This window comes from Ctenopharyngodon idella, chromosome 7, assembly GCF_019924925.1.
Source record: "Ctenopharyngodon idella isolate HZGC_01 chromosome 7, HZGC01, whole genome shotgun sequence".
In the NCBI taxonomy this organism is placed as follows: Eukaryota; Metazoa; Chordata; class Actinopteri; order Cypriniformes; family Xenocyprididae; genus Ctenopharyngodon; species Ctenopharyngodon idella.
In genome coordinates this window covers 27,362,437-27,387,180 of record NC_067226.1, presented here as the reverse complement: position 1 = coordinate 27,387,180, position 24,744 = coordinate 27,362,437, and the positions used below count along the sequence as shown (strand labels likewise).

The window sequence follows — 24,744 nt, the reverse complement described above, 5'->3', positions numbered from 1 at the left end:
GTTTTGAAATCGGCCATCACTATATAAGTCGTTATTTTGTTTTTTTTGGCGCACCAAAAATATTCTCGTCGCTTTATAATATTAATATTGAACCACTGTACTCACATAAACTGATTTAAATATGTTTTTAGTACCTTTATGGATCTTGAGAGAGGAAATGTCATTGCTCCCTATGTAGGCCTCACGGAGCCATCAGATTTAAACAAAAATATCTTAATTTGTGTTCCGAAGATCAACAAAGGTCTTACGGGTGTAAAACGGCACGAGGGTGAGTAATTAATGACAGAATTTTCATTTTTGGGTGAACTAACCCTTTAAAAGGTCCAATGACATTGCTGCCTATGTGTGGTTCAGAAACCCTCGTATTTCATCAAAAATGTCTTAATTTGTGTTCCAAAGATGAATGAAGGTCTTACACGTTTGGGACGACATTAGGGTGCGTATGTAATGACAGAAATTTCATTTTTGGGTGAATTAACCCTTTAAGGAAACAATTCATATTCTGGCAGATAGAGAGCAACCTAAAAACACTTTTAATTACCATGGAATATATTATGCAATAGAGTTAGATGGACATTCAGATTCCAAACAACCAAATATAAGTAACAGTTATAGTGATGATTGACCAAAAATCTATATGCAGTTTAAGTCTGAGCATGGATTGACTCTATAGAGGGATATCATCATAACCTGGGAAAACTGGGAGAGACTGAAAAAGAGGGAAGGAGAGCAAAAGGGTGGTGACAGAGAGATAGTGAAGTTGTGTGTACAGAAGCAGCAATATAAACAGGAGATGCTGGAGAGATAAGGAAATTAAGGGAAAGGGCGCAACTCAAATAAACACTCAAACACACATACTCTTTTCCGTCTAAACGACCCCTCATAATGTCTGGGACACAGACGGAGTGTAACGTCTCTTTCACACATGCTGGTCACCGAAAGAGCTTCAACGCAACAGAGTGCTTCAAACGAAGACGATGGCGTGATGTGGGAGAATGTGCAAGAATCTCTACTATAGCATTTGAGTTGTCGTAGATGCTTGAAATGCAGTTCACTGAAGAGCTGGGCCTTCTGAAATACACATTACATGATGTGCTAATTTGATTTGACCCATCAGACAGATGCTGGAGAAGCTCAAACTCAATGTTGACTGATTTTTGCGGCTGAAGCTACTGTGGAGATTTTCAGAGGAACTACATCATCTGCTGCAAAAAGTGTGCTGCATATTCTGGGAATTTTTTTTTTTTACTTTGAAGAACATCGAAACAAGTTTCTTTATTTTTGGTACAAGGCAAATCTCATAACGTTGGAGGATCATTTGCAAAGCTGCATGTTCATGATGCAACAATGAACGGACACTGATTAAGGTAAACCATTCCTCTAAAGTAGCTATATTAAGACTGGATATTTGGTCGTTGTTTTTATTTGGAGAAGAAGCAGAACAAGGTTCACCACCTAAGCATCATTTTGCACAACATTCATTTACTTTCTAGTTTTTAAAAAATAAATCACCAAGAAGACCCAATGAAACAAGCCGAATCCTTTCTTCTCGACACCTCCGGGACGTCCCTCATAAACCACGCCCCCTTGCTCCGCCTCAATGCTCTCGACTTCTCCGACCTATGGGATGACGAGGATCTTGAGTTGGACAGTATTGATGAAGACTCCTCCCTCACTTCAGCCAATCAGATTGCAGCCTCACCCATCCCTCCGCCCCCTCCCCCTCCCCCTTCAGCCCCTCCTCTTCCTGTAGCCAGTGAGTCGCCGCGGCTGTCAGGCTGTCGTACTCTGAGGCTCCACTGGAGCGCGCTGTTGAATCTGCAGCCTTTGCCAAGAGTGGGTCGTTTCGGGCCTCATTCGATCTGGGCAGGTCTGGAACCGGTTCATCTAGACACCAATAGACTGGAATACTTGTTTGAGAGCAAAAGTAGCAGCAACAGCGCCCTCTGCAGTCTGATGGAGCGACGACGGGTAAGACTTTAATGTTTGCATAGACATCCAAAAGTAAACCTTTCAGTAAAGGCTGGAATACACTACACAAATTTTAAACGGAACAGATTCTAAAACATGGGCATCATACACTTGCCGACTTTGGAAATGGTTACAGATAAAAAAAAATGAGCATCAAACACTAAACCAGGCTTTTCATCCAAGGAGCCACAAATGAGTGCACTCTTAAAATAAAAGTTCTTTATTGGCTTTAATCACTCCGTGAAGAAGCTTAAGCATCCATTGAATCTTTTCATTCTACAGAAGGTTCTTAGATATTTTTTAAAATGTTTTTCACACTAAGAAAAAAAAATTTCTTTTAATAACTTTTCAATGAAAGGTTCTTTGGGGAACCAAAAATGGTTCTTCTATCGCTGCGAAAAAGTTTAAGGGATCTGTTAAAAAAAAAAAAAAAAAAAAACAGTGTAAAAGTATAAAAATAAATAAATGTTAAAAACAAGATTAAATAACTAACTAAATAAAATAAATAATACATTGATTAAAATAATTAAATTGATTTAAAAAATAAATAATACATCTACAGTATAGCACAGTAATATATAGCGAGTAGAAAAAAATTTAATTATGTAACATAATAGAAACTAAATACATTCCAAATAATATTTAAGCATATTTATAATATTCATTTTCAAGGTATAAATTTGGTCTTTTTACATGAAAACATATAGCTGTCTTTTAAATTTCAGGATAGTGGGCCCTCGTACCAGAATGATCATATTTGGGGGTCCATGGCATCTAAAAGATTGAAACCCTGCACTAAATGACTGAGAATCACAGACTTTTCAAGGCGTTCCAAAAACAACAACAAATATCCTCGTTGCTATGAGACACATGACAAATGTAAACAACATGTGTTCCAAAATCGGTTCAAAATATCAAACATGTTTGATCTCTTCAGACTGAATCAAAGTCTGAAGCAAAAAAAAAAATCAGAGTCTGTGTGATTTTCTGTGAAATCTGTCAACTCCGGCTGCACAAAATCTGCAGACTGGCTCTGACTTTAGGCAACTATAGCTTTGATTCATTCAGACTGCAAATCAGGATTTCCAGTCTCAAGTCTCTATTGAACCTTTCAGCGTTTGTGCTCCACATCTCTCTTTGTCTGTTTCGATTGTGCAGCAGAAGCAGCCGTGTGTGTGTGTATTGGGAGTGAAGCGCAGTAACATCATCACTATAGCCCTGAGCAGTCTGCCACCGGCCCACCTGCTTCCTCCTGCTATATTCAGTATGGACAATACTGTGCTAGACAGAGAAGACATCCAGGTGTGCTCCCTACAGTTATGTTCACTTTAAAGTAATGAAATCAAAATTTTGTCACTTTGCTTTCTAAATACATGGTCTTATTTTGCAAGATTCACCAAAGCAAAAAAAAAAAAAAAAGTATTATGCAAACGTAAAAAACCTGCTTACATATGATGTAGTCTACTATGAAAGCAGGAGTATTTGGTGACATGCATTTCTTATGGTTCAGAGGTTGCAGATGTTGGTTCCCACTGAAGACGAGCTGAATCTGATAAAGGAGGCGAAAGCTCAGGCCCCGCGCTTACCTTTGGGCCCCGCTGAACATTGTCTCCTGACCCTGGAGAACGTTCCTCATCTGAACGCCAGACTGCAGCTCTGGGCCTTCACTCTGGACCACGACAACCTGGAAAGAGTGAGAGAGAAAGAGAAAAACAGTTCTACATTTGCTGAGGAAAAACTGAAGAGTGTTCGTCAGTGAGCGCATTCTTGACGCAACAATGCTTAATAAGCTGACAATACTTGTGGCCATGTAAATGCATTAACCCTTTTTTCTTTATCGGAGTAAAGGCTTAAGCATAAACCGGTCGACACTGCTAGATTTTTGCCCCTTACCACGATTTCGCCTGCCATGTAAACACATTAACATGCGTTCTGTGGGCTCATTTACTCTTAAAAATAAGGGTTCTTTATTGGCATTTATGGTCCCAAGAACCTTTATCATCCATGGAACCTACCATTGTACAATGTTTATAATGAAAAAAGGGTCTTATGATTATAAAAATGTTCTTCACAATATAGAGAAAAATTGTTGTTTTCAGAACGGTTCACTGAAATGTTGTTTGGGGAACCCTAAACAGTTTTTCTATGGCATTGCTGTGAAAACACTCTTTTAGAACCATTATTTTTAAGACAGTTGAAGTGCGACCGCGTCGTTGCTGTGGATTTAAGCACATCCAGACAGAGCAAGTGTTTTGCGGTAGGGGACAAGGAAATATATCCCAGACTCCATCTCTTTCTTGACCCAATAAATTATAAAAATGTGTTCTCATCTCATGCAGAAGTAGTACAGTCAAAATACTGCATCTGTAACTGCATGATATGGAGAATATGAATATTTTGGAATACTCTTGGGTTGTTATTTAACATCACAGCTGACATAACCAGTGTTAGGGAAAGTTACTTTTAAAAGTAATGCATTACAATATTACATTACTCCTTAAAAAGTAACTATTGTGTTACTTTTTATGGAAAGTAATGCGTTACATTACTTTTGCGATACTTTATCTCATCTGGGCTAGGCTGTTTCTTTGTTTGTTTTTATAACAACAAAAAAGATTACACAACACACATAACGCCTCTGCACTCCCGATTTCTCTCAGCATGGGGACAGGAGAGCCGTCAGTCAATAAATGGGAAAACATTACTTGCGTAACTTATTTGAAAAAGTTACTCAGATATTTTGCTGTTACTTTACTAGTTACTTGAAAAAGTAATCTGATGACCTAACTCGCTTTACTTGTAATGCATAACTCCTAACACTGGACATAACATATGAAATACTCTGAATCAGATACACAAATGTTTAGGTTTATGTCCACTACTGGGGAATAACTGCATTTTTTAAAAAAGTCTTGTAAACATGGTTTACTTGCCTTGCCAGGTTATTGGTTTGCATGTAAACCATGACAACGGGTTAAATTGATAAGTTGATTTTTGGGAGTTATCAGCATATCGGTGTGCATGTAAACATGTTCATTGTAAACTCACGGCAATGCTGAAATTGACTTTTCCAGCAATTTTCGAGCAACCACCCAGAACACCCTACCCAGCTTACATGGCATACATGGGGCCAATGTAGGCACGATATAGGCTTGAGGTATGGGCTCTACGTGGGTTTGTCCATCTGAATTGGCCCCACAATGCAGTGTCCATGCAGTAATATGCTAAAAACAAACAAACAAACAAACAAAAAACACTCAGAACACCTTAGCAATGCCCACAAGCTCCTGCATTGTGGCAGTCAAACACCACTCAACATTTTTCAGGAATGTAAACTCTAATGTCTAATATCACATTTTACAGCACACCTTGTGCTTTAGTCTCAAACATCAGGGTTTGTTTTCTGCAACTGTTTCAAGTGTGAAACAAAGTGATTCATAATTGATTATTCAACACTCTCATGGCAATTCGTAACTGTTTTATCTTTTGGTGAATTGGTGGCTAATACGTATAAATTCGTATGATCTCATTCATATGCTTTTGTACGATCTTCTAATGCCCCACTGATGGTAAAATGTTTTTTTTTTCTAAAAATCACTTGTTTCCATAATAATAACATTGTACGAATTCTTATGAAATCACTATACCTCATACAATAATTGTTTTCTCGTGAGATCAGGTCAGATCCCAGCTAACAGGGAATGTTCTCATAACTTTGGCTAATGTTCTGGCAAGGTTCTCTCAAAGTTATGAACAAACGTTCTTCCAGTATCTTTAATAAAATGTTTGTTCAAAATTATCTGGTCCTTAATAATGTTCTCAAAACATTAGCACAAAAACATTCTTTATACATCATTCATGGAACTTTTTTTTTCCTGAAACATTTTAGTTGGACATTCGTCTAATATTTTTTAAATTTTACTGCTTGTTTCAGAATGTTCAGAGAACATTCAAAAGTAACATTTGAGTAATGTTTGCAAAATTATAAAACGGAATGTTACCTTAACATTTGTATAACCAAGACGTTCAGGGAACATTGAGAAATCATTCAGGACTAACATTTTCATAATGTAATGGGAATGTTAGCAAAATGTTCTTAGAATATTTTTGTTAGCTGGGATTATCCATTATTATTTGAAATAAGGTAAAATCTGTATTGATGTGAATAAAAAGCATCAACCAAAGAGCATTCAACTGTTTTGATTTCCGTTGTCTGTGATGTCTGCTCATTTGTAGTGTTTGTTTTTGTGCTCTTCTGTTTCATGCTTGGCTTATGTGTGTGTAAACAGGAAATCGCAGAGCCACTCTTCCATCTGAAGCTTGCCATGGAGCAGCTAGCGGCCAATCAGACGTTCCGCTGCATACTTGCTACTGTGCTAGCCATTGGCAACTTTCTAAATGGCTGTAAGGTGAGAATGCCTGTATAAAGATGTGCACACAGTGACACCTAATTACTTGTAACCTGCACATTGCATGATGTGTGTGTTTGTTATAGGCGAAGGGGTTTGAGTTGAGTTACCTGGGCAAACTCTCTCAGGTGAGAGACACACACAGCCGGCAGCCTCTTCTTCATCACGTGTGCGTGTTATTGCTCCAGCTTTACCCACAATCCTCTGATCTATACTCTGACATCACTGCTGTCACAAAAGCCAGCAAGGTATGTAACTGTTTTGACCTAAGAATATTGTGTATACTGAATGTGAATGTATGTAAAACAGTATGCATTGCAAGCTGTAAACATTTCAAATCACAGTATATTCTGTGTATATTACTTTGCATGTTTACTTCAGCCAGTGGCATACAGTTATCAGCTCAGAAATAAATGATTGAAATGCATTTTTAATTCAGTGCTGTGTAAAAATGCCTCTAATGTTGGCAATCTAAGCAAATAATGACCCAGGAAGATGACCAAAACTGATATGACCTGTACTCAAGTTCGGTGCATTACATTGTGGGAAACACATGCAACGAAACAAAGAGATTGCTTAAAGATAATGCTGTCTCCACCTTACCTGTTTCTCAACAGCTATGTAATTCTTTTCTTTGGTTCTTCAACTATAAAACTGATAATGTTCGCAAACAAATCTCTGGAGCATCTGCTTTCACTGCTTCACTACTCCACCTGGGTTTCCTGGTACTTCTCTCATTATTTTCCCACATCTTGATTCTGAGGATCTGAAAAGGGAGGTATCTAGCATGAAACCTACCACGTGCTTGCTTGATTCTATTCCCACAAGCTTATTTAAATCTTGCTTCAATGTTTTGAGCCCTGCTGTCCTCTTATAAATGACTCATTGCAGACTGGGGTTTTTCCAGCAGCATTTAAGATTGCTGCTGTAACTCCTGTACCAAAAAAATAAAATGCTGCCCTGGACGATTTTGATAATTTTCGTCCTATCTCTATGTTCCGTTCTTGGCAAAAATACTTGAGTGTGTTGTTGACTCTCAATTGTGTAACCATCTTACAATTAATAACGTATTTGAACCTCTTCAGTCAGCTTTTTGTAAATTCCACAGTACTGAAACAGCTTTGGTAAAAGTTACCAATGATTTGTTGATGGCTTCTGACTCTGGTGCAATTTCCATTCTCATCCTTTTTGATCTAAGAGCCCCTTTTTATACTGTTGATCTATTACTCATCCACCTTGAAAGAGATTTTTGTTTGTCGGGGACAGCTTTGAAGTAGTTTAAATCCTATTTTACTGACTGTTCTCAGTTCATTTCTATGGGTGGTTACAGGTCTGAGATTAGCTCTGTTTTCACTGGTGTTCCCCAGGGCTCAGTCTTAAGCCCTTTACTTTTTAATATTTCACCACTTGGCCATCTGTTGCGATCACTTGGCCTCTATTATAAAATATAAATATAATCTTAGTTAATTCAGATAGGTTTTGAATGATATCAGTCAATTTGAAGCCTGTAATTTATTTTGGACATGTTTCCTAGTGACTGTGTGTTTCCTTCTCTTTTCTCATTTTATCCCTCTTTTCCTGTCTCTGATGATCAATTGCACACTAGTGTGACTACACGCAAGTGCAAGTGAATCTCTCCCAGCTTGAATCTCTTTGTAAAGCATCCTGGGATCAACTAAGACTTCTTGAGAAGGATGGAAAGAAGAAGAAAGGTGGAGGAAGAAAAGAGGAAGGTGGAGAAGAGGCAACGCTCAATCATCGGCTCCACCAGTTTCTGAAAGACTGCGAGGAGAGGTTGAAGGTGCTACGAGCAGTTCACCGCAGAGTCATTAACAGGTAAAACGAGTTGGTTGCCAACTAAACCAATTAAATGGCAACATATCTGAGGCATTTTCATGGATAATTTTGCACTGATCCACATGCAAAAAGTTATTATGCTCTCATATATTAGCCAAGTCTGTTTATGAAAAGTCTGTCAACAAAACTGATTTCAAGCATTTAAGTGAACTTTAGATCAAAAGATTTTAAGGTTATGAAACATTGATTCAGTCCAGTTTGTCAAAACTCTTGACTGGTATAGATCATTTATTAAATATTATTTATTATGCTTTCAGATAATGATTACTAGTGTTTAAATCCATTCCACAAAATTCCTCTGACAATGCAAACAAAGTCTACGGGTCCATCTTGTTCATTTTTCCTTGCACTCAGATTCCACTCGTTCCTGCTCTTCCTCGGTTACTCGCGTTCCATGGTGAGAGAAACAAGTGCAGAGGCGTTTTGTAAGACCGTTAGTGACTTCGCTCTGGAGTACAGAGCCACTCGCAGTGCTATCCTTCAACAGTGGGAGAAAGAGAAGGAGAAAGAGAGGGAGAAGGACAGCCAAAGCACACCTAAAATCAAAATTAGACTCCAACAAAGCCCATCTGATGTAAGTAATGGGCTCTAATTCACAAATAAGGGCCCAAAACTCCTTTTATAGATGTTTTAACAGTTTAAAAGTACACAGTCTCACTTCTCACAACAAAGTAAGCCTATGCATGGAACGCTTTTTATTTGATGTTATATTTATATTTTGGAGAGAGAATAAGGAATCGTTTTTAATTAGAAAGCTAGATAATGAAATTACTTTTTCACTGTAGGAGAATCAGGAGCAGGTGAAACTTGAGGAGGCTTTGAAGACTCCTGGATCGTCATCATCTTTTCACTTTGACTTCACTCTTCCACGACAGCGCAGCAAGATGACCGACAAGAGAGGTATTATAGTAATCGTTGTCACATTCAGTTGCATTCAAGTAAAGTTGAAAATATTCACAAATATTAAGGCTTTTTTTTTTTTTTTTTTTTTTTGCAGGTTGTCACTCCCGAAGGCTGAAATGGTGAACTCCAGTCCTCATTCCTTTAAAAGTATTGCCTGTTGATGCGTTAGCTTGTCAACTCTATATTTTTGAGTATGGAAAAAAACTTGAAATCTCTTTTCTGTGATTTCTTTTGCATTGCTACTACTTTGTTTATACAGTAATGTTTTAGTACATTAATGGTACAGTGGTGTAATAAACAGTCTTTTAGCATTCTTTGCCATAATTTCCTGTAATGATTCTGAATTTGAAACAAATTCAGTAGTCTATATTTGTAATATAGCTTGATTAGCATATCTTGATTAGCAAGGCTTTGTTTTGTTAGCAAGACTTTAATTTCTTTGTTAAGTTTAATTTCTTTAATACTAACAACAACCATGGTGCTAATGGTTTACAGATGCTTGAAACAGTTCAATATCAAATACCATAGTTAATTACAATTATTGTTCATTATATAAAACAATAATAAATGAATAAAAGATTTCCTTGTTCGGAACATTTCTTTCACTTAATTTATTGACAATAAATTTACCACATTTTATTGTAGTAGAAATAACTATTTTGTCAGGAAATGTGGTTTACCATAGCTACATTTTTGTATTTTTGTTTTGTGAAGAACCTTTTTTCAAATTTAACGCCCTGTTAACTGTATTGATGGGATGAAAAGCTTTTGTAAAGCGATTACTCCGGGGGAGGATGCTGCTAACCAAATCCTGCATCCACCAATCGAACGTGCACTTAAAAAAAAAAAAGAAAAGAAAAGAAAAAAAGAAGAAGAAAGAAACGCGTACAAGAGAAGGACGCGTAAATCCACCAATCGATGTCATCTGTCTCTTCAGCGCGTTGAAATGCAGCCAATGAGATTAGAAGATATGTAGAGCGGGGCGGGGCTTATTTTCAGTGCGCATTTGCTCGACGCCATTTCGTGCACTCGTCTGTTGGTCGGTGTCTACTGAACGAGCTGGTACGGACTGTATCCACAAAACAGTACAGCACCGAATTTTAATCATTTTTAGTCTTAAACTCCCGGTGAGTATTTTGATTCGAGAGATTTTTTGTCACTTTTTATTTTTGACTGACTTTGAACTATCTTTGGAGAATTTTTGTGTTTTTATTTTTAATGCATTTTTCTGGTCATTTTCTGCTTGGCTTTGGTGGCGTACATTTTGTGATGCCGTGGTAGAGCAGTGAAAAAAACATATGCTTTGAGAGGATCGCACCATTTTATTTTTATTTTTCAAAGTAGGAGTTATTTTTCACCCCATTTTTTTGCAGGACTACTGCTAGAGCAGCTGGTTTATTTGATTTTTGAAGTTATTGTGGAGGAAATTTCTCATGGACCGGTGGTTGTGTTTTCAAGATGGGGTCGTTTTTCCCTCCATGTCCGGGATTCAGAATATAAACGCGTTTTAAGTCCATTTTTAAGATGACAGACTGTTTTCCCCATCATGAGTAGACTATTTTTATTCAGCTGTAGACATTTGGACTGAGCATGTCCTTTTTAATACGGTTATTTGGGCGTTATTTTTGCTCCTATTTTTGAGGGTCGTTGCTTTCCGAAGCGTTCCAGTCGGAATCGTGTCAATTGAATTTTCAGGCGACGTTTTTGCAGGTTTTGAATTTTCAGCACTTTTAATGGACTGAGAAAACACGTTTTCTGTCTCATACAATAATCTATAACAACGCATGGACCATTTAACACTTTTTACATTTGCATCCCAGGTCTATGCGAAATCATGTAAACGGTCAATCTTTCCATTAAAAGTACATTAATAATGTTGAATTGAGCTGGTTGCATTACTATGAAATAAATGTTTCAAGAAAGCCCAGTGGGCCAAGAACAGTATTATTGCCTTTGCTCATGTGCTCAACTGCCCCATGCTGCATCTATTCAATTAGATATTACATCATATTTAATTAGATATTACATCATATTTGTGTGTAATTCAAGAGTTTAGCCCATGATGAAGCTCTTCTAGTTGTCTTGTTGAATGTCTTGATTGATATGAAAATGCCCCCCCTCCCCCCAACAAAAACAAACAAACAAACACACACCACCCACACATATAAGACTTGAACAAAATTTTCAATGCAATATCACATTTTAAAGTGATTTAATTTTGCTGTCTTCTTTCTGTGCTTGATATAGATTATACAAGTATTTGTCTTTTGTTTTTGTTAAAAAGGTATCTTGTATGAGAATGTGGAGTGCACCAAATCATATTCCCCACACAATTCCCCACTAGGCACACATCAGCATCATACTCCAGCTAAAACCTGTCAAGACCAGTTTGTGGTTTTGTTTTGATCTATAATATATGTGTAGATCAGGGGTTCCTAAACATGAGAATCATACACACCCCAGCATATTGGGTATGTATAACCCACCACTTTCATTACATATAGTACATTTTATGATTTCAGTGTTTTATGATTACTCTTAGGAATATTTTGTACAATTATCATTTTTTTATATATATAGAACAAAAGCTTGCTTTTAATTATAGAATATGGGGTGGGGGAGGAATTATAAACATATTGTAATTGAATCAGTCTCTGCTTTTACACAAGAAACAAGTGTTGCAATGTGACTGTCATTACCATTTTAATCTACAAAGCTACAAAAGACATAATCTCTATGGCTATGAACAGTGTTGTTTAATGAAATGGGATTGATCCAGTGTTGTCGCATTGCAATGCTCTTATTTTTCACAGAACTTGCAACCCACACTTTGGGAAACCCTGGTCTAGACTAAGCACCACATGCTGTTGATGTCTTTGTATACAAAATGCACATTCTGCTTTTTAAAGTCATGGAGGTCCCACTTTCATTATCAAGTCTACATTTTACACCATATTTGTCATGAAGACTTCAGGCCTGTCAGTGCACTCAATTAGTTGTTTTTTAAAAAAAAAAAAAGGTTTCCCTTTAGTGAGCTAAAAGGGACACATCTCAGATGTTCATTTCTGATTTTATTCATTTTGCTTTTTTTTGTAGTTTTTGAGGCAGCTTTTTTGACCCACGTCAATCCGTAAGTTGGTTTTACTTTTATTCTCCACTTCCGCACCAATCTTCCTGAAGTGTGCAGACTAGACTCCCGTTTGTTGTGTGTAGCCTTTACTTGCTTTCGTCACCTTTACAACTGCCATAGAGTTAAAAATACTTTATAAATAGTGTATAGACTTGTGCATTTTGTTGTTTATTTAGTGCAATTAGAGAAATGTTCATAGTATGAATTTTCTTAAGCAAACAGGCTAGCAGAACACTAATCCAAAGACACACTATATTTTTCTGAGCCACTCCCAACATTTGATACTGAGGTCTTATTTTTGAATTGGTGGTAGTGTACTATAGAGGACAATTACAAGTTTATGTCTACTTGTTCTTCATTTCATGCCATTTAAACATATTTTCTGCCTTTCCCCAACCAATAAAGTTGTATCCAAGTACAAAGATGAGTCTTCAGCATGTTGGCTGCCATGACAGATTGTTGTAGACAAATTTCTAGAACACTGTGGTACAATATCTAAATTTCACATTTAAAATTCATTGATTTGCCATGAACTTTCATTCAAATTATTCTAAAATACCCACATTTACACCATCGGATCTTCATTTTGCAGAGGTGAAAACAACGTTAACTAATATAATTTGGTCTTAAGTCTTGACTTTATAAATGCTGTGCAATTGAAATATTGAGACATTAAAATTGTCTTAATCCAAATACCCACCTTTACACCATTGGGAAAAGAATGTTGTTTTCAGCACATTTTAGCTTTGACTTTATAGAGTAATGCTGTACAATTTAATATTGAGACATTGAAATTGCCTTCATTCTCAAATTATGTGAGGAAAGACAAGGGATCATTTCTACAGTAAGGTTATTATGCAACTTATTACCAATTATAGAAACTTAAAGGTCCTAATTTCCCTAAATTTATGTTTATTGTCCTACTATCTATCATGGAGCCTGAGGAGATTTCTTTTTAATTTGCACAGACCTCTGACTTGCTTTGTAATTGGCCTTAAACTTTCATTTCTATAATACTGAAATTTCCTACAGACACACTGATATTCATCTCTTTTTGTTCAGTGGGCTGTAATACAGATTAATGGTGTGTCTTAAGCTGTGCCGAGGGCATCACTTGATAGACCTTTTTAATCTCCCTTGGTGGCAGTTTCAAAGAGTTTTTTTTTTCATTAGTGCAGGATTTGATGCGTCATTTCATCACGTGGCTAAGAAACGTCACTCTTATCTGACACTTTTGCACATTTCTCCCCTAAATTAAAAGGGTTTTAGTTTGGGACCATGTGACATTGGGTTTAAATAACATTATGGTGGCATGGCTGTTCTGTTTCACTTGGGATATCTGTTTGGATTTAATTTTCTTTGCCTCAAGTATTGTGCACCAACCACTAGGTGGCAGCAGCCAAACACTAGTCTGCGTGTTTGACCTTGGGAAAGTGTTAAAATTGATGTGACGTCTGTTAAAGTGCGGTGGGTTACATCACCCACCCACACAATACGACCTTCACCCACAATGCACTGCTGAGCAGCAGCTCAACGGTGTCCAATAACAACCCTCTTCTCTCCAACAGAATCAGGCAGACAGACGACTCGACCTGAATTACAGACAGAATGGAGTGAGTTTTGAATATTCAACCCCCAACATCCCCCTCAGCACACTTAAATATCTCAATGTGCACGTTATGTGGCGATCTAAACGTCCAAAGATATTTCCAAACAACAGCACACTGCCAAAACACTGCCCAGTCCAGCTCAAATATACCAGTTTACTGCTCAAATGTGTTGTAAGCACAGAAAATGATCCGCACACATAGTGTCATGGTACTTCACAAAACCAGATACATTTTAAGTGCATTTCCACCCATTTTACTCTTCATCAAACCCATAAACAAAGCAAAGTGATACTACAACACCTCTATACTTTAACTTGATAGCAGCTGATTAGTTTCACTTCTGTATTTTTAGTTTGCATGCAATATCTCAACAGCCCATACATCACGTTACCCATCAAGTCCTGGTGTGTGCAGATATGAACAGTCGCCCAACAAACTGCATAAACTACAACGTAGACGCCCTTCTAGTTTATGTGTGAATCTTCTGATTTCAAATGTATATCTAAGCACATTATAGTACAGGAAAACTTCATATATGACTGCTGTGGCTCTGAATTAAAACATACTAGATATAACTTAAGAAACTAATGTAAATTATGAAGCTTAAACACTTTATCTTGATTGTTATAAACTGTATATATATCTTGAAAATGTTTGTTCTTACCCCAAATGTCTTGTTTTCGGGTAATGTTCATAATAATGGACTAAATGAAAATGTGTATGTATAGATCGGGACTGTAATCTTCATGTGGTTCTTTTTAAATCTGTAAGAATTCATTTTAAAGTCAACATGAAACCAAAATGGACCCCATTTACTCAATACGTGTTTCTTTTCTTCTTTTTTTTTTTTTTTTTTTTTTTTTGAGCGATTCGTAAGTGCATGTTATTATAGAAGTAAATTGGGTTGTGAATTCTGTTTCATGTTGACTTGAACACTATATATTTCCAGAACCGGTCTCACTAGCTAGTTTCCATCCACATATTTTTATATGAATTATGCAGATATTGCGTTAAAAATGTGCATAAAATCTTAAAATATGCATAAAAATGTAAAGCATGCACTCAAATTGAGTTTTTGTATCCGATTAAAAGATATGCGCGTGAACTATTATGGAAATGCATTTATAAATTCTTTAATGCGCAACAACAGATTCTGCCTCAACAGGTCATGTGATTGGGTAACTGGACTAATCAGCAAACAAATTGCATCGCACAGCATCTCAAATGTTGTTTTAGTAATTTTGAAATGCCTGAGCTAAAGTCTGTCATAAATATGACTTGGTGTAATTACCTCCCAGAACTGTCTCACACAGTTGCGTTCCCAAACATCAGGCATCCGAACACAAGATAACATGACAGCGTTTGTGTGTGCAAAGTCATTTATTGTGCGGGAAAAAAGCCAAAGTCTTCCCCGGTTGCAGCAACTTAATATTTATTATTGTTACTTTGCATAAGTTTCCTGAGAAGTGGTGATTTTGTTCTCTTGAACAAATGGGATGAAAGTCTATTATGCAATATTTCAATTTTTCCAGTTAAATTTGCAATTTTAGATGGAAACATAGTTACTGAGGCCGGTAGTGGTGTTTTCGACAAGCTAATTTCTCATTTTTCTTTCCTGTCTTTGTCAATCTTCTGCACCCCATCCATTCCTCTCTTTTTGCTCAGTCATTCCCCCACAACCAGCAGCCTGATGGCCAGTAACGTCACCAACAAGACGGATCCGCGTTCGCTGAACTCCCGAGTCTTCATCGGGAACCTCAACACCATGCTAGTGACCAAGGCTGATGTGGAAGCCATCTTCAGTAAGTACGGGAAGATCGTGGGCTGCTCCGTGCACAAGGGCTTCGCATTCGTCCAGTACGCCAATGAGAGGAACGCCAGAGCGGCGGTTGCTGGCGAAGATGGGAGGATGATCGTTGGACAGGTGCTCGGTAAGTAGAGTGACGTCCCACTGTGAAGATGTCATTAGCTATGTTTCCATCCACCTATTTTTATACGCATTTTGGGATATTGCATAAAAAAATGCTGGATGGAAACGCCAAGATGCGCGTAAATTCTAAAAATGCGCATACAAAACTTATGCGTTCAACTGAGTTGGATAAATTTATGCGATACAAAAGCATGCACATGGAAACACTTTTACTGAAATTCCTTGATGCGCATCAAAAAAGACATGTGACTTTGCGATGGGACGGCACAACTGGACCAACCAGCAGACCAATCTCGTTGCACAGCATCTGAAATGCAGTTTTGGTCATTCTGTAATGCCTAGGCAAAGTCTGTCGTTATAGTGGTTCAGCACAATTCCTTCCCAGAAGAGCCTCACACAATTGCGTACACAAACACCAGGCATCTCAACTTTTGTGACAGCGTTTGTGTTTCGTCTGCGCGCTCTGAGGGCGGCACAAGTAATTTATCATATACTAAAATTATAATATATAGTGGCTTCTACTGCAGCAACTTACATTTTTCTGATATTTAATGCCAGTTTATCAGGAAGGTCATGATTTTGTTCTCTTCGACTCACTGGATGGAAACGGTGCTTTATTCGCAAATGTTTTATGAGATATTCCAAATTGCGCACAAGTTAAATTTGCAACTTTGGATGGAAACATGGCTATTGTAGATGTCAGGTTCATTTCTTACCTTTATTATTTGAGGACATTTTAGTCATTTTTAAGTTAATCACAGACAGTCAATGCACTCGGCGGCAATATTTGCAACACCTCTAGGCATGCAAGTCCAACACATATGTACTTGAATGGGGCAATAATGAAATCTCAAATGACATTTCAAATCAGCAACTAATCTGACATAAACTGAACCATAAAAGTGTATATTTTAGATTGGACCAGCCAATGTGCATGTGCAGCACTAAGTGTGCATCTCAGGACTGTTTCTATCACAACTGGAGCTTCTAAAGGCAGCTACAGTGATGTGATGACTTGACAATTGGTGATTGGCTCTTATTTCGAAGGCGGGACTTCTTATGCCATATTGTGAATAGCATTTTCTCTCATTTGTAGTAATATGAAAGAACCATCTTGTTGTGTGTATATATATAGTCTTTATGATACTCACAATGATACTTGCCGATACGGTCTTTATCAACAAAGTAAACAACACTGCATATTCTTCACTGTATAAATTAAAATATAGATTAATCCTACTAAATCTACTAAACTGTTTATGTTCACTTAAGACATAACCAGTGGTGTTTAAGTGAATACTCGCCAGGCACTTTGACATACACTATATTGCCAAAAGTACTGGGACACCCCTCCAAATCATTGAATTCAGGTGTTCCAATCACTTCCATGGTGACAGGTATATAAAATCAAGCACCTAGGCATGCAGACTGCTTCTACAAACATTTGTGAAAGAATGGGTCGCTCTCAGGAGCTCAGTGAATTCAAGCGTGGTACCGTGATAGGTTGCCACCTGTGCAATAAGACCATTCATGAAGTTTCCTCACTACTAAATATTCCTATTGGTAGGCCACGTAAAATCACAGAGCGGGGTCAGCGCATGCTGAGGCGCACAGTGTGCAGAAGTCGCCAACTTTCCGCAGAGTCAATAGCTACAGACCTCCAAACTTCATGTGGCCTTCAGATTAGCTCAAGAACAGTGCGTAGAGAGCTTCATGGAATGGGTTTCCATGGCCGAGCAGCTGCATCCAAGCCTTACATCACCAAGTACAATGCAAAGCGTCGGATGCAGTGATGTAAAACACGCCGCCACTGGACTCTAGAGCAGTGGAGATGTGTTCTCTGGAGTGACGAATCACGCTTCTCTGTCTGGCAATCAGATGGATGAGTCTGGGTTTGGTGGTTGCCAGGAGAATGGTACTTGCCTGACTGCATTGTGCCAGGTGTAAAGTTTGGTGGAGGGGCGATTATGCTGTGGGGTTGTTTTTCAGGGGTTGGGCTTGGCCCCTTAGTTCCAGTGAAAGGAACTCTTAATGCTTCAGCATACCAAGACATTTTGGACAATTTCATGCTCCCAACTTTGTGGGAACAGTTTGGGGATGGCCCCTTCCTGTTCCAACATGACTGCGCACCAGTGCACAAAGCAAGGAACGTAAAGACATGGATGAGCGAGTTTGGTGTGGAGGAACTTGACTAGCCTACACAGAGTCGCACAAGAGTTGAAGCTGTTATAGCTGCAAAGGGTTGGCCAACTCCATATTAAACCCTACAGATTAAGAATGGGATGTCATTAAAGTTCATGTGCACGTAAAGGCAGGCATCCCAAAACTTTTGGCAATATAGTGTATTTCTGTGTGTATTTGACCATTTAGGCGCAAACCCGAAGCTCTGTTAAAGTTCACTTTTCTTGTCCATGTTCTGCTTCCATCTCTGAGTGTGCGCACAGAAAGCCGTTTGGGGAACAATATCTCTTTCGCAGTTTCATGTAGGCTGTATTTTATGGCAATCACTCATCTAGCTGATTTGGATGTTAAGTTTGGGCTTTTAGGGTGTAACGAAAGCGCACCGCTGTGAAAGAAAGAAAATACACTAAAATCGCATAGCCCTAGTTTCTAGCTGTTAGTGCTGTAGGGTTGCTGTCGTTGCATTGTCTCTGCAGTTGTCCTTTTCAGACACCTGGTAGAACTACCAGACCGGTATATGTAGTGAAGCAATTTTGGCTGCGCATAGAAAAATAGTCTTGCGAGTTTTGCTCTTCTGATCAGCCTTTATAGAGACCAACGATCAAACACTATAAAGTTATTATTGGCTGATAACGATTGGCGCCGGATCAATTGGAGCACTCTTAAATTATTAGACTATGTTAAGTTATATTGTCACAATGCAAAAATCTTAACGGTCCTAGAATATGTATGCAAACATTTTTATTTATATTTTTGTTTAATTTTGTGGTAGAAGCTATGGAAATAGTATATTTTACAATAGCAGTAGTAAACATAAACACAATTTATAATCCCTCTTATTTAAAAAAATATATATTATTTTGCAAAGTCTAACCAATAATGTGTAATAAGGCATAATTATTGCAAAATAATGCGTCCCCTCCCAAGTTTTCGAAATGCCCCCCGAGTCACGCGAACCTGTGATGATTGCTCCTATAAGCCCCTCATATTCACATTTACATTCATTCATTTAGCAGACGCTTTCATTCAAAGTGACTTGTCTCATGACCACTAGGCCACATGTCAGTTTTTTTGAATATTCAATGTTTCTGCTTTTTTAGATATTAATCTGGCTGGTGAGCCAAAACCTCATCGGTCAAAGACTATTAAACGCTCTGCAGGAGATATGTACAGGTTTGCATTTTATATTATTATTCTGTTTTATATAGTTGAATTATAATGTTATGCAGAAGTATTTTCCCCTTTTAATTATTTGCCGCCTTCTCCCACAGTTCTTCGTTTGATCTGGACTATGACTTTCAGAGGGATTACTATGACAGGTAAGCGCTCACTATTGAAAAATTCACTCACGTTTAAACTGATCAAACGCTTTGCAAAGAGCTTTTTTTTTATTATTCATTAAAGGCTTTTAATGTCTGTCTGAACTCGGATTTGACGGATTCCCGGAACGTGTGTGTTAATCTGAGCGGGTGTGTTTTCAGGATGTACTCGTACCCGTCGCGGGTCCCCCCGCCCCCTCCTCCCCCGCTGTCGCGAGCGGTGATCCCGTCCAAGCGCGCGCGTGTGAGCGTGAGCGGTGGCGGCAGCCGCAGGACCAAGAGCAGCTTCTCCTCCAAGAGCAGCCAGCGCACCTCCCGCACCAGTGAGAGCTTTCTCATGCTGTATTATCCATTTTACACTCCCCCCTCTATTCCTCAGGGTTCCTATGCAGTTTGGAAAAGTATGGAATTTTATTTGAGGAATTTCCAGGTCTGGATAAGTAAGGAAAAACATTTGTGTTTCCAGACTATTGCCTCTCTTCAGTTTCCTAAAATAAAAAATTAAGAATTAAAAAAAAAAAAAAAAAAATATTATATAAGCAGTGTTTTCATTGCAAAAATTTAGTGATCCTTTAGTGAGTGTTGAACACAATTGATTAAATTCAAGGCGCACATTTTCATTACGCAAAGCCTTTTGTCTTTTACCTTAAGCGTGTCTCTTTTCAACTTCACTTATCGAATGTGCATGTGCCACTCACACCAGCAACAGATAAAGGAGCAAACGATTATTTAAATCAGACCCTACCACGATCAATCTACGATATCAGTATCAAACCTGATATGCAGGTTATAATGCGTTTTAGGTTTCTTCTCTTTATGTATGTCTTATAACTTTGAGAAAACCAATGAAAAAAAGCGAGATAAGAATATCTACAGATGACTGTTCTATATACCGATTATAATGCTGAAAATGTTGCTGTATAAACCATTTGTTAAATATGGTCTGAAAAATCTACAGAGAGGTTTGGAAATTTTAGTCTGAAAAGTATGGAATTTTAAAATGGAAAATGTATAGGAACCCTGATTCCTTGTTCTAATTTAAACCTATGTTCACTACTACAATGTGTGTGTCTGTATATAAAAGGGAAGTTGCACATACTCTTCATTTAGGCTGCATTTGTTTGATAAAAATTAATATTGTGAATAGGGATGTAACAGTACACAGAAGTCACGGTTCGGTACGTACCTCGGATTTGGGGTCACGGTTGGGTACGATTTTGGTAAAATAACGAATAACGATTTTATGCAGAATAAGGCATTAATATCTGCTTAAGTACTAATAAACACTAAAAAGCAACAAGTTAATAGTGTAGGTTATAGGTCCTTTTTTTTTTTTTTTTTTTTTTTGCAGGGCTGATAAAAACAAAAGGTATTTGGTCACAATCAGCTACAAAACTGGAAAGCATCTCATGTTATAAAAGTGAAAAATAAATAGAATAATGAAAAATAAAACTTGTGCATTAGGAGTGTTACAATTTGCTCCACTTAAATTATATTTAAACATTCAGCTTAAAGGATTAGTTCACCCAAAAATGAAAATTGTCATTTATTACTCACCCTCATGTCATCCTACACCTGTAATACCTTTGTTCATCTTTGGAACACAAATTAAGATATTTTTGATAAAATCCGATGGCTCATTGAGGCCTCTATTGCCAGCAAGACAGTTAACACTTTCAGATGCCCAGAAAGCTACTAAAAACATATTAAAACAGTTAATGTGAGTACAATGGTTAAACCTTAAAATTATAAAGCGACAAGAATACTTTTTGTGCCCCAAAAAAACAAAATAACAACTTTCAACAATATCTAGTGATGGCCGATTTTAAAACACTGATTTCCGATTTCTGAACCACTGATTCGAAACAAAAGATTCGTAAAGCTTCGAAGCAGTGTTTTGAAATCGGCCATCACTAGATATTATTGAAAAGTCGTTTTGTTTTTTTGCATCTGAAAGTGTTAATTGTCTTGCTGGCAATGGAGGCCTCACTGAGCCATCGGATTTTATGAAAAATATCTTAATTTGTGTTCTGAAGATGAACGAAGGTCTTACAGGTGTGGAACGACATGAGGGTAAGTAATTAATGACAGAATTTTCATTTTTGGGTAAACTAACCCTTTCAGCCCAAGCCTCCTATATTTTATTTTCTGCATTCCACTCCGTTTTCAAAGCATTCTCCACAAGCACAGAAAGACTCATTCAACTCATCTAGTGGACTTTGTTTTCAAGCACTTAAGTCATGCACGTATGTGCTGTTTTTTCTGCTATTTTTCCTGTTGTGGTGGTTAGCAAACAGCGTTGTATTACCGCGCATGCCCCTTCTGGATTGGAGTGTGGATAGCCCGTGACTGACTGTATTCGTCGTACGGTTCGAGATGAATACATGTACGATTACACCCCTAATTGGGAATAATGATTACAGTTTTCAAAATAACTGTTTCCTGTGTAAATATATTGTAAAATGTAATTTATTCCTGAGATGTAAAGTTGAATTTTCAGCATCATTACTCCAGTCATTAGTGTCACGTGATCCTTCAGAAATCATTCTAATATGATGATTTGCATCAGCTTTGCATCACAGGAATAAATTACATTTTACAATATATTCACATAGAAAACAGCTATTTTAAATGGTAATAATATTTCACAATATTGCAGTTTTTACTGTATTTTTAATCAAATAAATACAGCCTTGGTGAGCAGAAGAGACTTTTCAGAAAACATTTCAGAAATCTTACTGACCCCAAACAGTAGTGTACATTCAGGCTAATAAGCAACTGTATGTGTGCGTGTGCAGTGAGAGCTGATGATCTACAAACCATTAAGAAGGAACTGACTCAGATTAAACACAAAGTGGACTACCTGCTGGAGAGCCTGGAGCGCATGGAGAGAGACCACAGCAAGAAATCAGGTACATGCCACACAGATAAAACTATACCAACCAAAGCCAGTAAATCTAGTAATTTCTAATGACACTAAACTAGATTGCAGAAGACCTGTTTATATTTTTACAATTCTGTTTGTTGGCACAAAAATGACCACCTTTACACAATCACTGATTATTTCTGTGTGTCTGCACAGATGTGAAGGGCGCTAAACCAGAGGAGGTGTCGCCCCAGCACTCCAGCGGGAAGAAAGAGCGCGAGAGCACGGAAATGAACGACTATGAGGACGAGGGAGACCTGCTGGAGGAAGAGGAGGTGAGAGAAAGAGAAACAACAGTGTGAGAAATCATATTGCCTCGCTCATATTCACTCTACACATTTGATTTGTACAGATCAAGAGTCGAGGAAGGGAGGATGATGAAGAGGAGGAGGAGGAGGGTGAGCAAGAGGAAGGAGAGGACGATGGAGACAGCGCCAACGGAGACCATTCTTAAACGCAACAGTCACGGACACACATGCATGCTCACCGTGAGATATAGAGTAGATCCTCTGACCCTTAATTCACATTTGATGTTTTATTTCATAAGTCCAGAACGATAAGACTCTGTGGATCATGATAACGAATCTCTGCTTGACAAATGACGTTTTTAGACTGATCAAATGCATGAAACCCTGATTACAACCACCTTACTATGAGATCTCAGAATTCTTGCATTAAAAAAAACAGCCAAATGGTAAGTTTTCTGCTTTAGGATTGATGCTTTTGGCTGTAGTGAAATCTGTCATTGTCATTATTGCACAAGTTTGCAGTAAACTTACCATGCTAAGCTGTTTTAAGGCTGGCGTTCTGAAAGCTTGAATGTGTTTGCATAAGATTGAGGAGGAACTACTAAGCTAGATGTGTTATGATTGGATTTTACCAAAACAGTTGGTTATAGGTTGTGCATAGCTGAAGGTTGGCGCAAAAGAACTAGTTTTGTTGAACAAACAGCTAACAAACCCTTTTTGTCAATAAAAATCAATGTCCTAAACAACAACAGGGCCAATCAGAATGCATCAAATTTAGATATTAGAGATCTTAAAGAAACACTAATGTGCATTTTGTACCTTGTCATTTGGTTTGCACCAACCGTATTCTGCCAGTACAAACAAATTGGATTGTCAAACAGTTGTTTTTCCACTTCAGACACGTTCAGGTCCTTCTGGTTTGTTGTTTTTAAAGTTTTCGACCGCTGCGTTAGTTACGGTGATGATAACGGTGGCTGGAGTTTGAGGTCATTCACATTTTAAACCAGCCTGTGCAGAAAGAATCGAATACTCATGAATGTCTTTCTTCACCAGTGCTTTTCATGTTTCTTGTGGTTATGAAACCCTTCTGTGCAGATCCTAAAAGTACTGTTCATTGTGGTCCTCTTCACCAACACATACTAGACAATTATTAGATTTGTTTGGCTTGTAAGTCTCAAATGACTCTCAAAAGGAGTCTTGAAACTCTTGATGGACCCTGAACTAACTGAACTCATGCAGAGTTCATTCGTATGTGTGTGTTGGTTCAAGCGCAACAATGTTCCTTTAGGACTCATTTTGGGAATTAATGTACTACTTGTCCTGACCAGTGGGCGGCAGTGTGGCCCAGTTCTGTTATTTAACCTCTCAGAAAAACTGTATGATTGATTGAACTGAACCTTTTTATATTCCAAAAGGGGTCACTGAGTGTGTGAGAATAAGTTTGGATTGTACAGTCAATGTAATTTTACCTATCGGTTTGTATTTGTGTTTAGTCAGTGACACTAAGAGGTGAGTTTGCTTCTGTTAAATGCAAGATGTGTTTGTAGCCGTTTTTTTCTTAATTTGTTCTGTTTGTCTTTTGTTTGGTCTGTGTATTAAGTTTCAATAAAACTGCAAATGTTCATGACATGTTTGCTGTTATTGTAACTTATTAGATGAAATGAGACTGCTTTTTGTTTTCAAGTTGCAGAATATTTAAAGTTGTGAAGTAGCAGTTTCCAAATATTAGTTTTACCAATAATGTTTTTTCCCCCCAAAAAAGTAGCCATGTAGCAGTGTTGCCAAGTCCGCAGTTTTCCCGCAGAATTGGGCTACTTTAACACCATTGCCGCGGGTTGTTTTTCATGTCCGCAGGTTGAAGCGACCCAAAAAAACATATTTAGCCCCTGGAATGCGAATTTTCCAGAGGAACCTTACCAAAAAACCAGATTGCTTTCATAGTTTAAACGCTCATGTGGTCGAATGCATTTGAACAGCCACAAAAGGCTGCATACTCTCCACCTATTGAACTAACATGTAAACATTATTGGAAGCACGCTAGCCAGATGAGATATAAACCTTGTTGGCTGAAGACCCGAGTTTGGTTTGAAGTCGTAAAACGTACCAAGCAAAATGTTCTCTCACCATTCCTGATTTCTAATAAACTCACAGCGTTCGCCATGGTCTTACGGCTATCAGAGCAGAAATAAAAGCTGCTGCTCTCCTTTTGTTTTTCGGTCGTCTCCGTTTATATGTAAATTGTGTGAGCTTTTTCTGCCCA

At 37.9% G+C, this 24,744-nt stretch overlaps 2 protein-coding genes across 6 annotated transcripts; both read left to right on the top strand.

The window, feature by feature from the left end:
* Positions 1–878: 878 nt before the first annotated feature.
* si:ch211-63p21.2 (FH1/FH2 domain-containing protein 1) lies at positions 879–9,731 on the top strand. Its single transcript, XM_051901663.1, has 9 exons — positions 879–1,971; positions 3,130–3,273; positions 3,482–3,664; positions 6,261–6,380; positions 6,467–6,628; positions 7,987–8,216; positions 8,592–8,811; positions 9,023–9,137; positions 9,235–9,731. Exons 1-9 carry the CDS (start codon positions 1,525–1,527, stop codon positions 9,261–9,263), a joined length of 1,650 nt encoding a protein of 549 aa, XP_051757623.1. The 5' UTR covers positions 879–1,524; the 3' UTR covers positions 9,264–9,731.
* A 376-nt stretch (positions 9,732–10,107) lies between these two features.
* LOC127515600 (heterogeneous nuclear ribonucleoprotein C) lies at positions 10,108–24,113 on the top strand. 5 transcript variants are annotated; one of them, XM_051899439.1, is made up of 10 exons: positions 10,108–10,267; positions 12,237–12,270; positions 13,839–13,883; positions 15,546–15,682; positions 19,092–19,164; positions 19,263–19,310; positions 19,473–19,633; positions 22,109–22,222; positions 22,393–22,511; positions 22,589–24,113. In XM_051899439.1, exons 3-10 carry the CDS (start codon positions 13,879–13,881, stop codon positions 22,688–22,690), a joined length of 759 nt encoding a protein of 252 aa, XP_051755399.1. In that variant the 5' UTR covers positions 10,108–10,267; positions 12,237–12,270; positions 13,839–13,878; the 3' UTR covers positions 22,691–24,113. The 5 variants fall into 5 exon arrangements, with proteins under 5 accessions (XP_051755399.1, XP_051755396.1, XP_051755400.1 ...); XM_051899436.1 differs by having other exon boundaries at positions 15,546–15,811; XM_051899437.1 differs by lacking the exon at positions 12,237–12,270 and having other exon boundaries at positions 10,148–10,267; positions 15,546–15,811.
* The last annotated feature ends 631 nt before the right edge of the window (positions 24,114–24,744 follow it).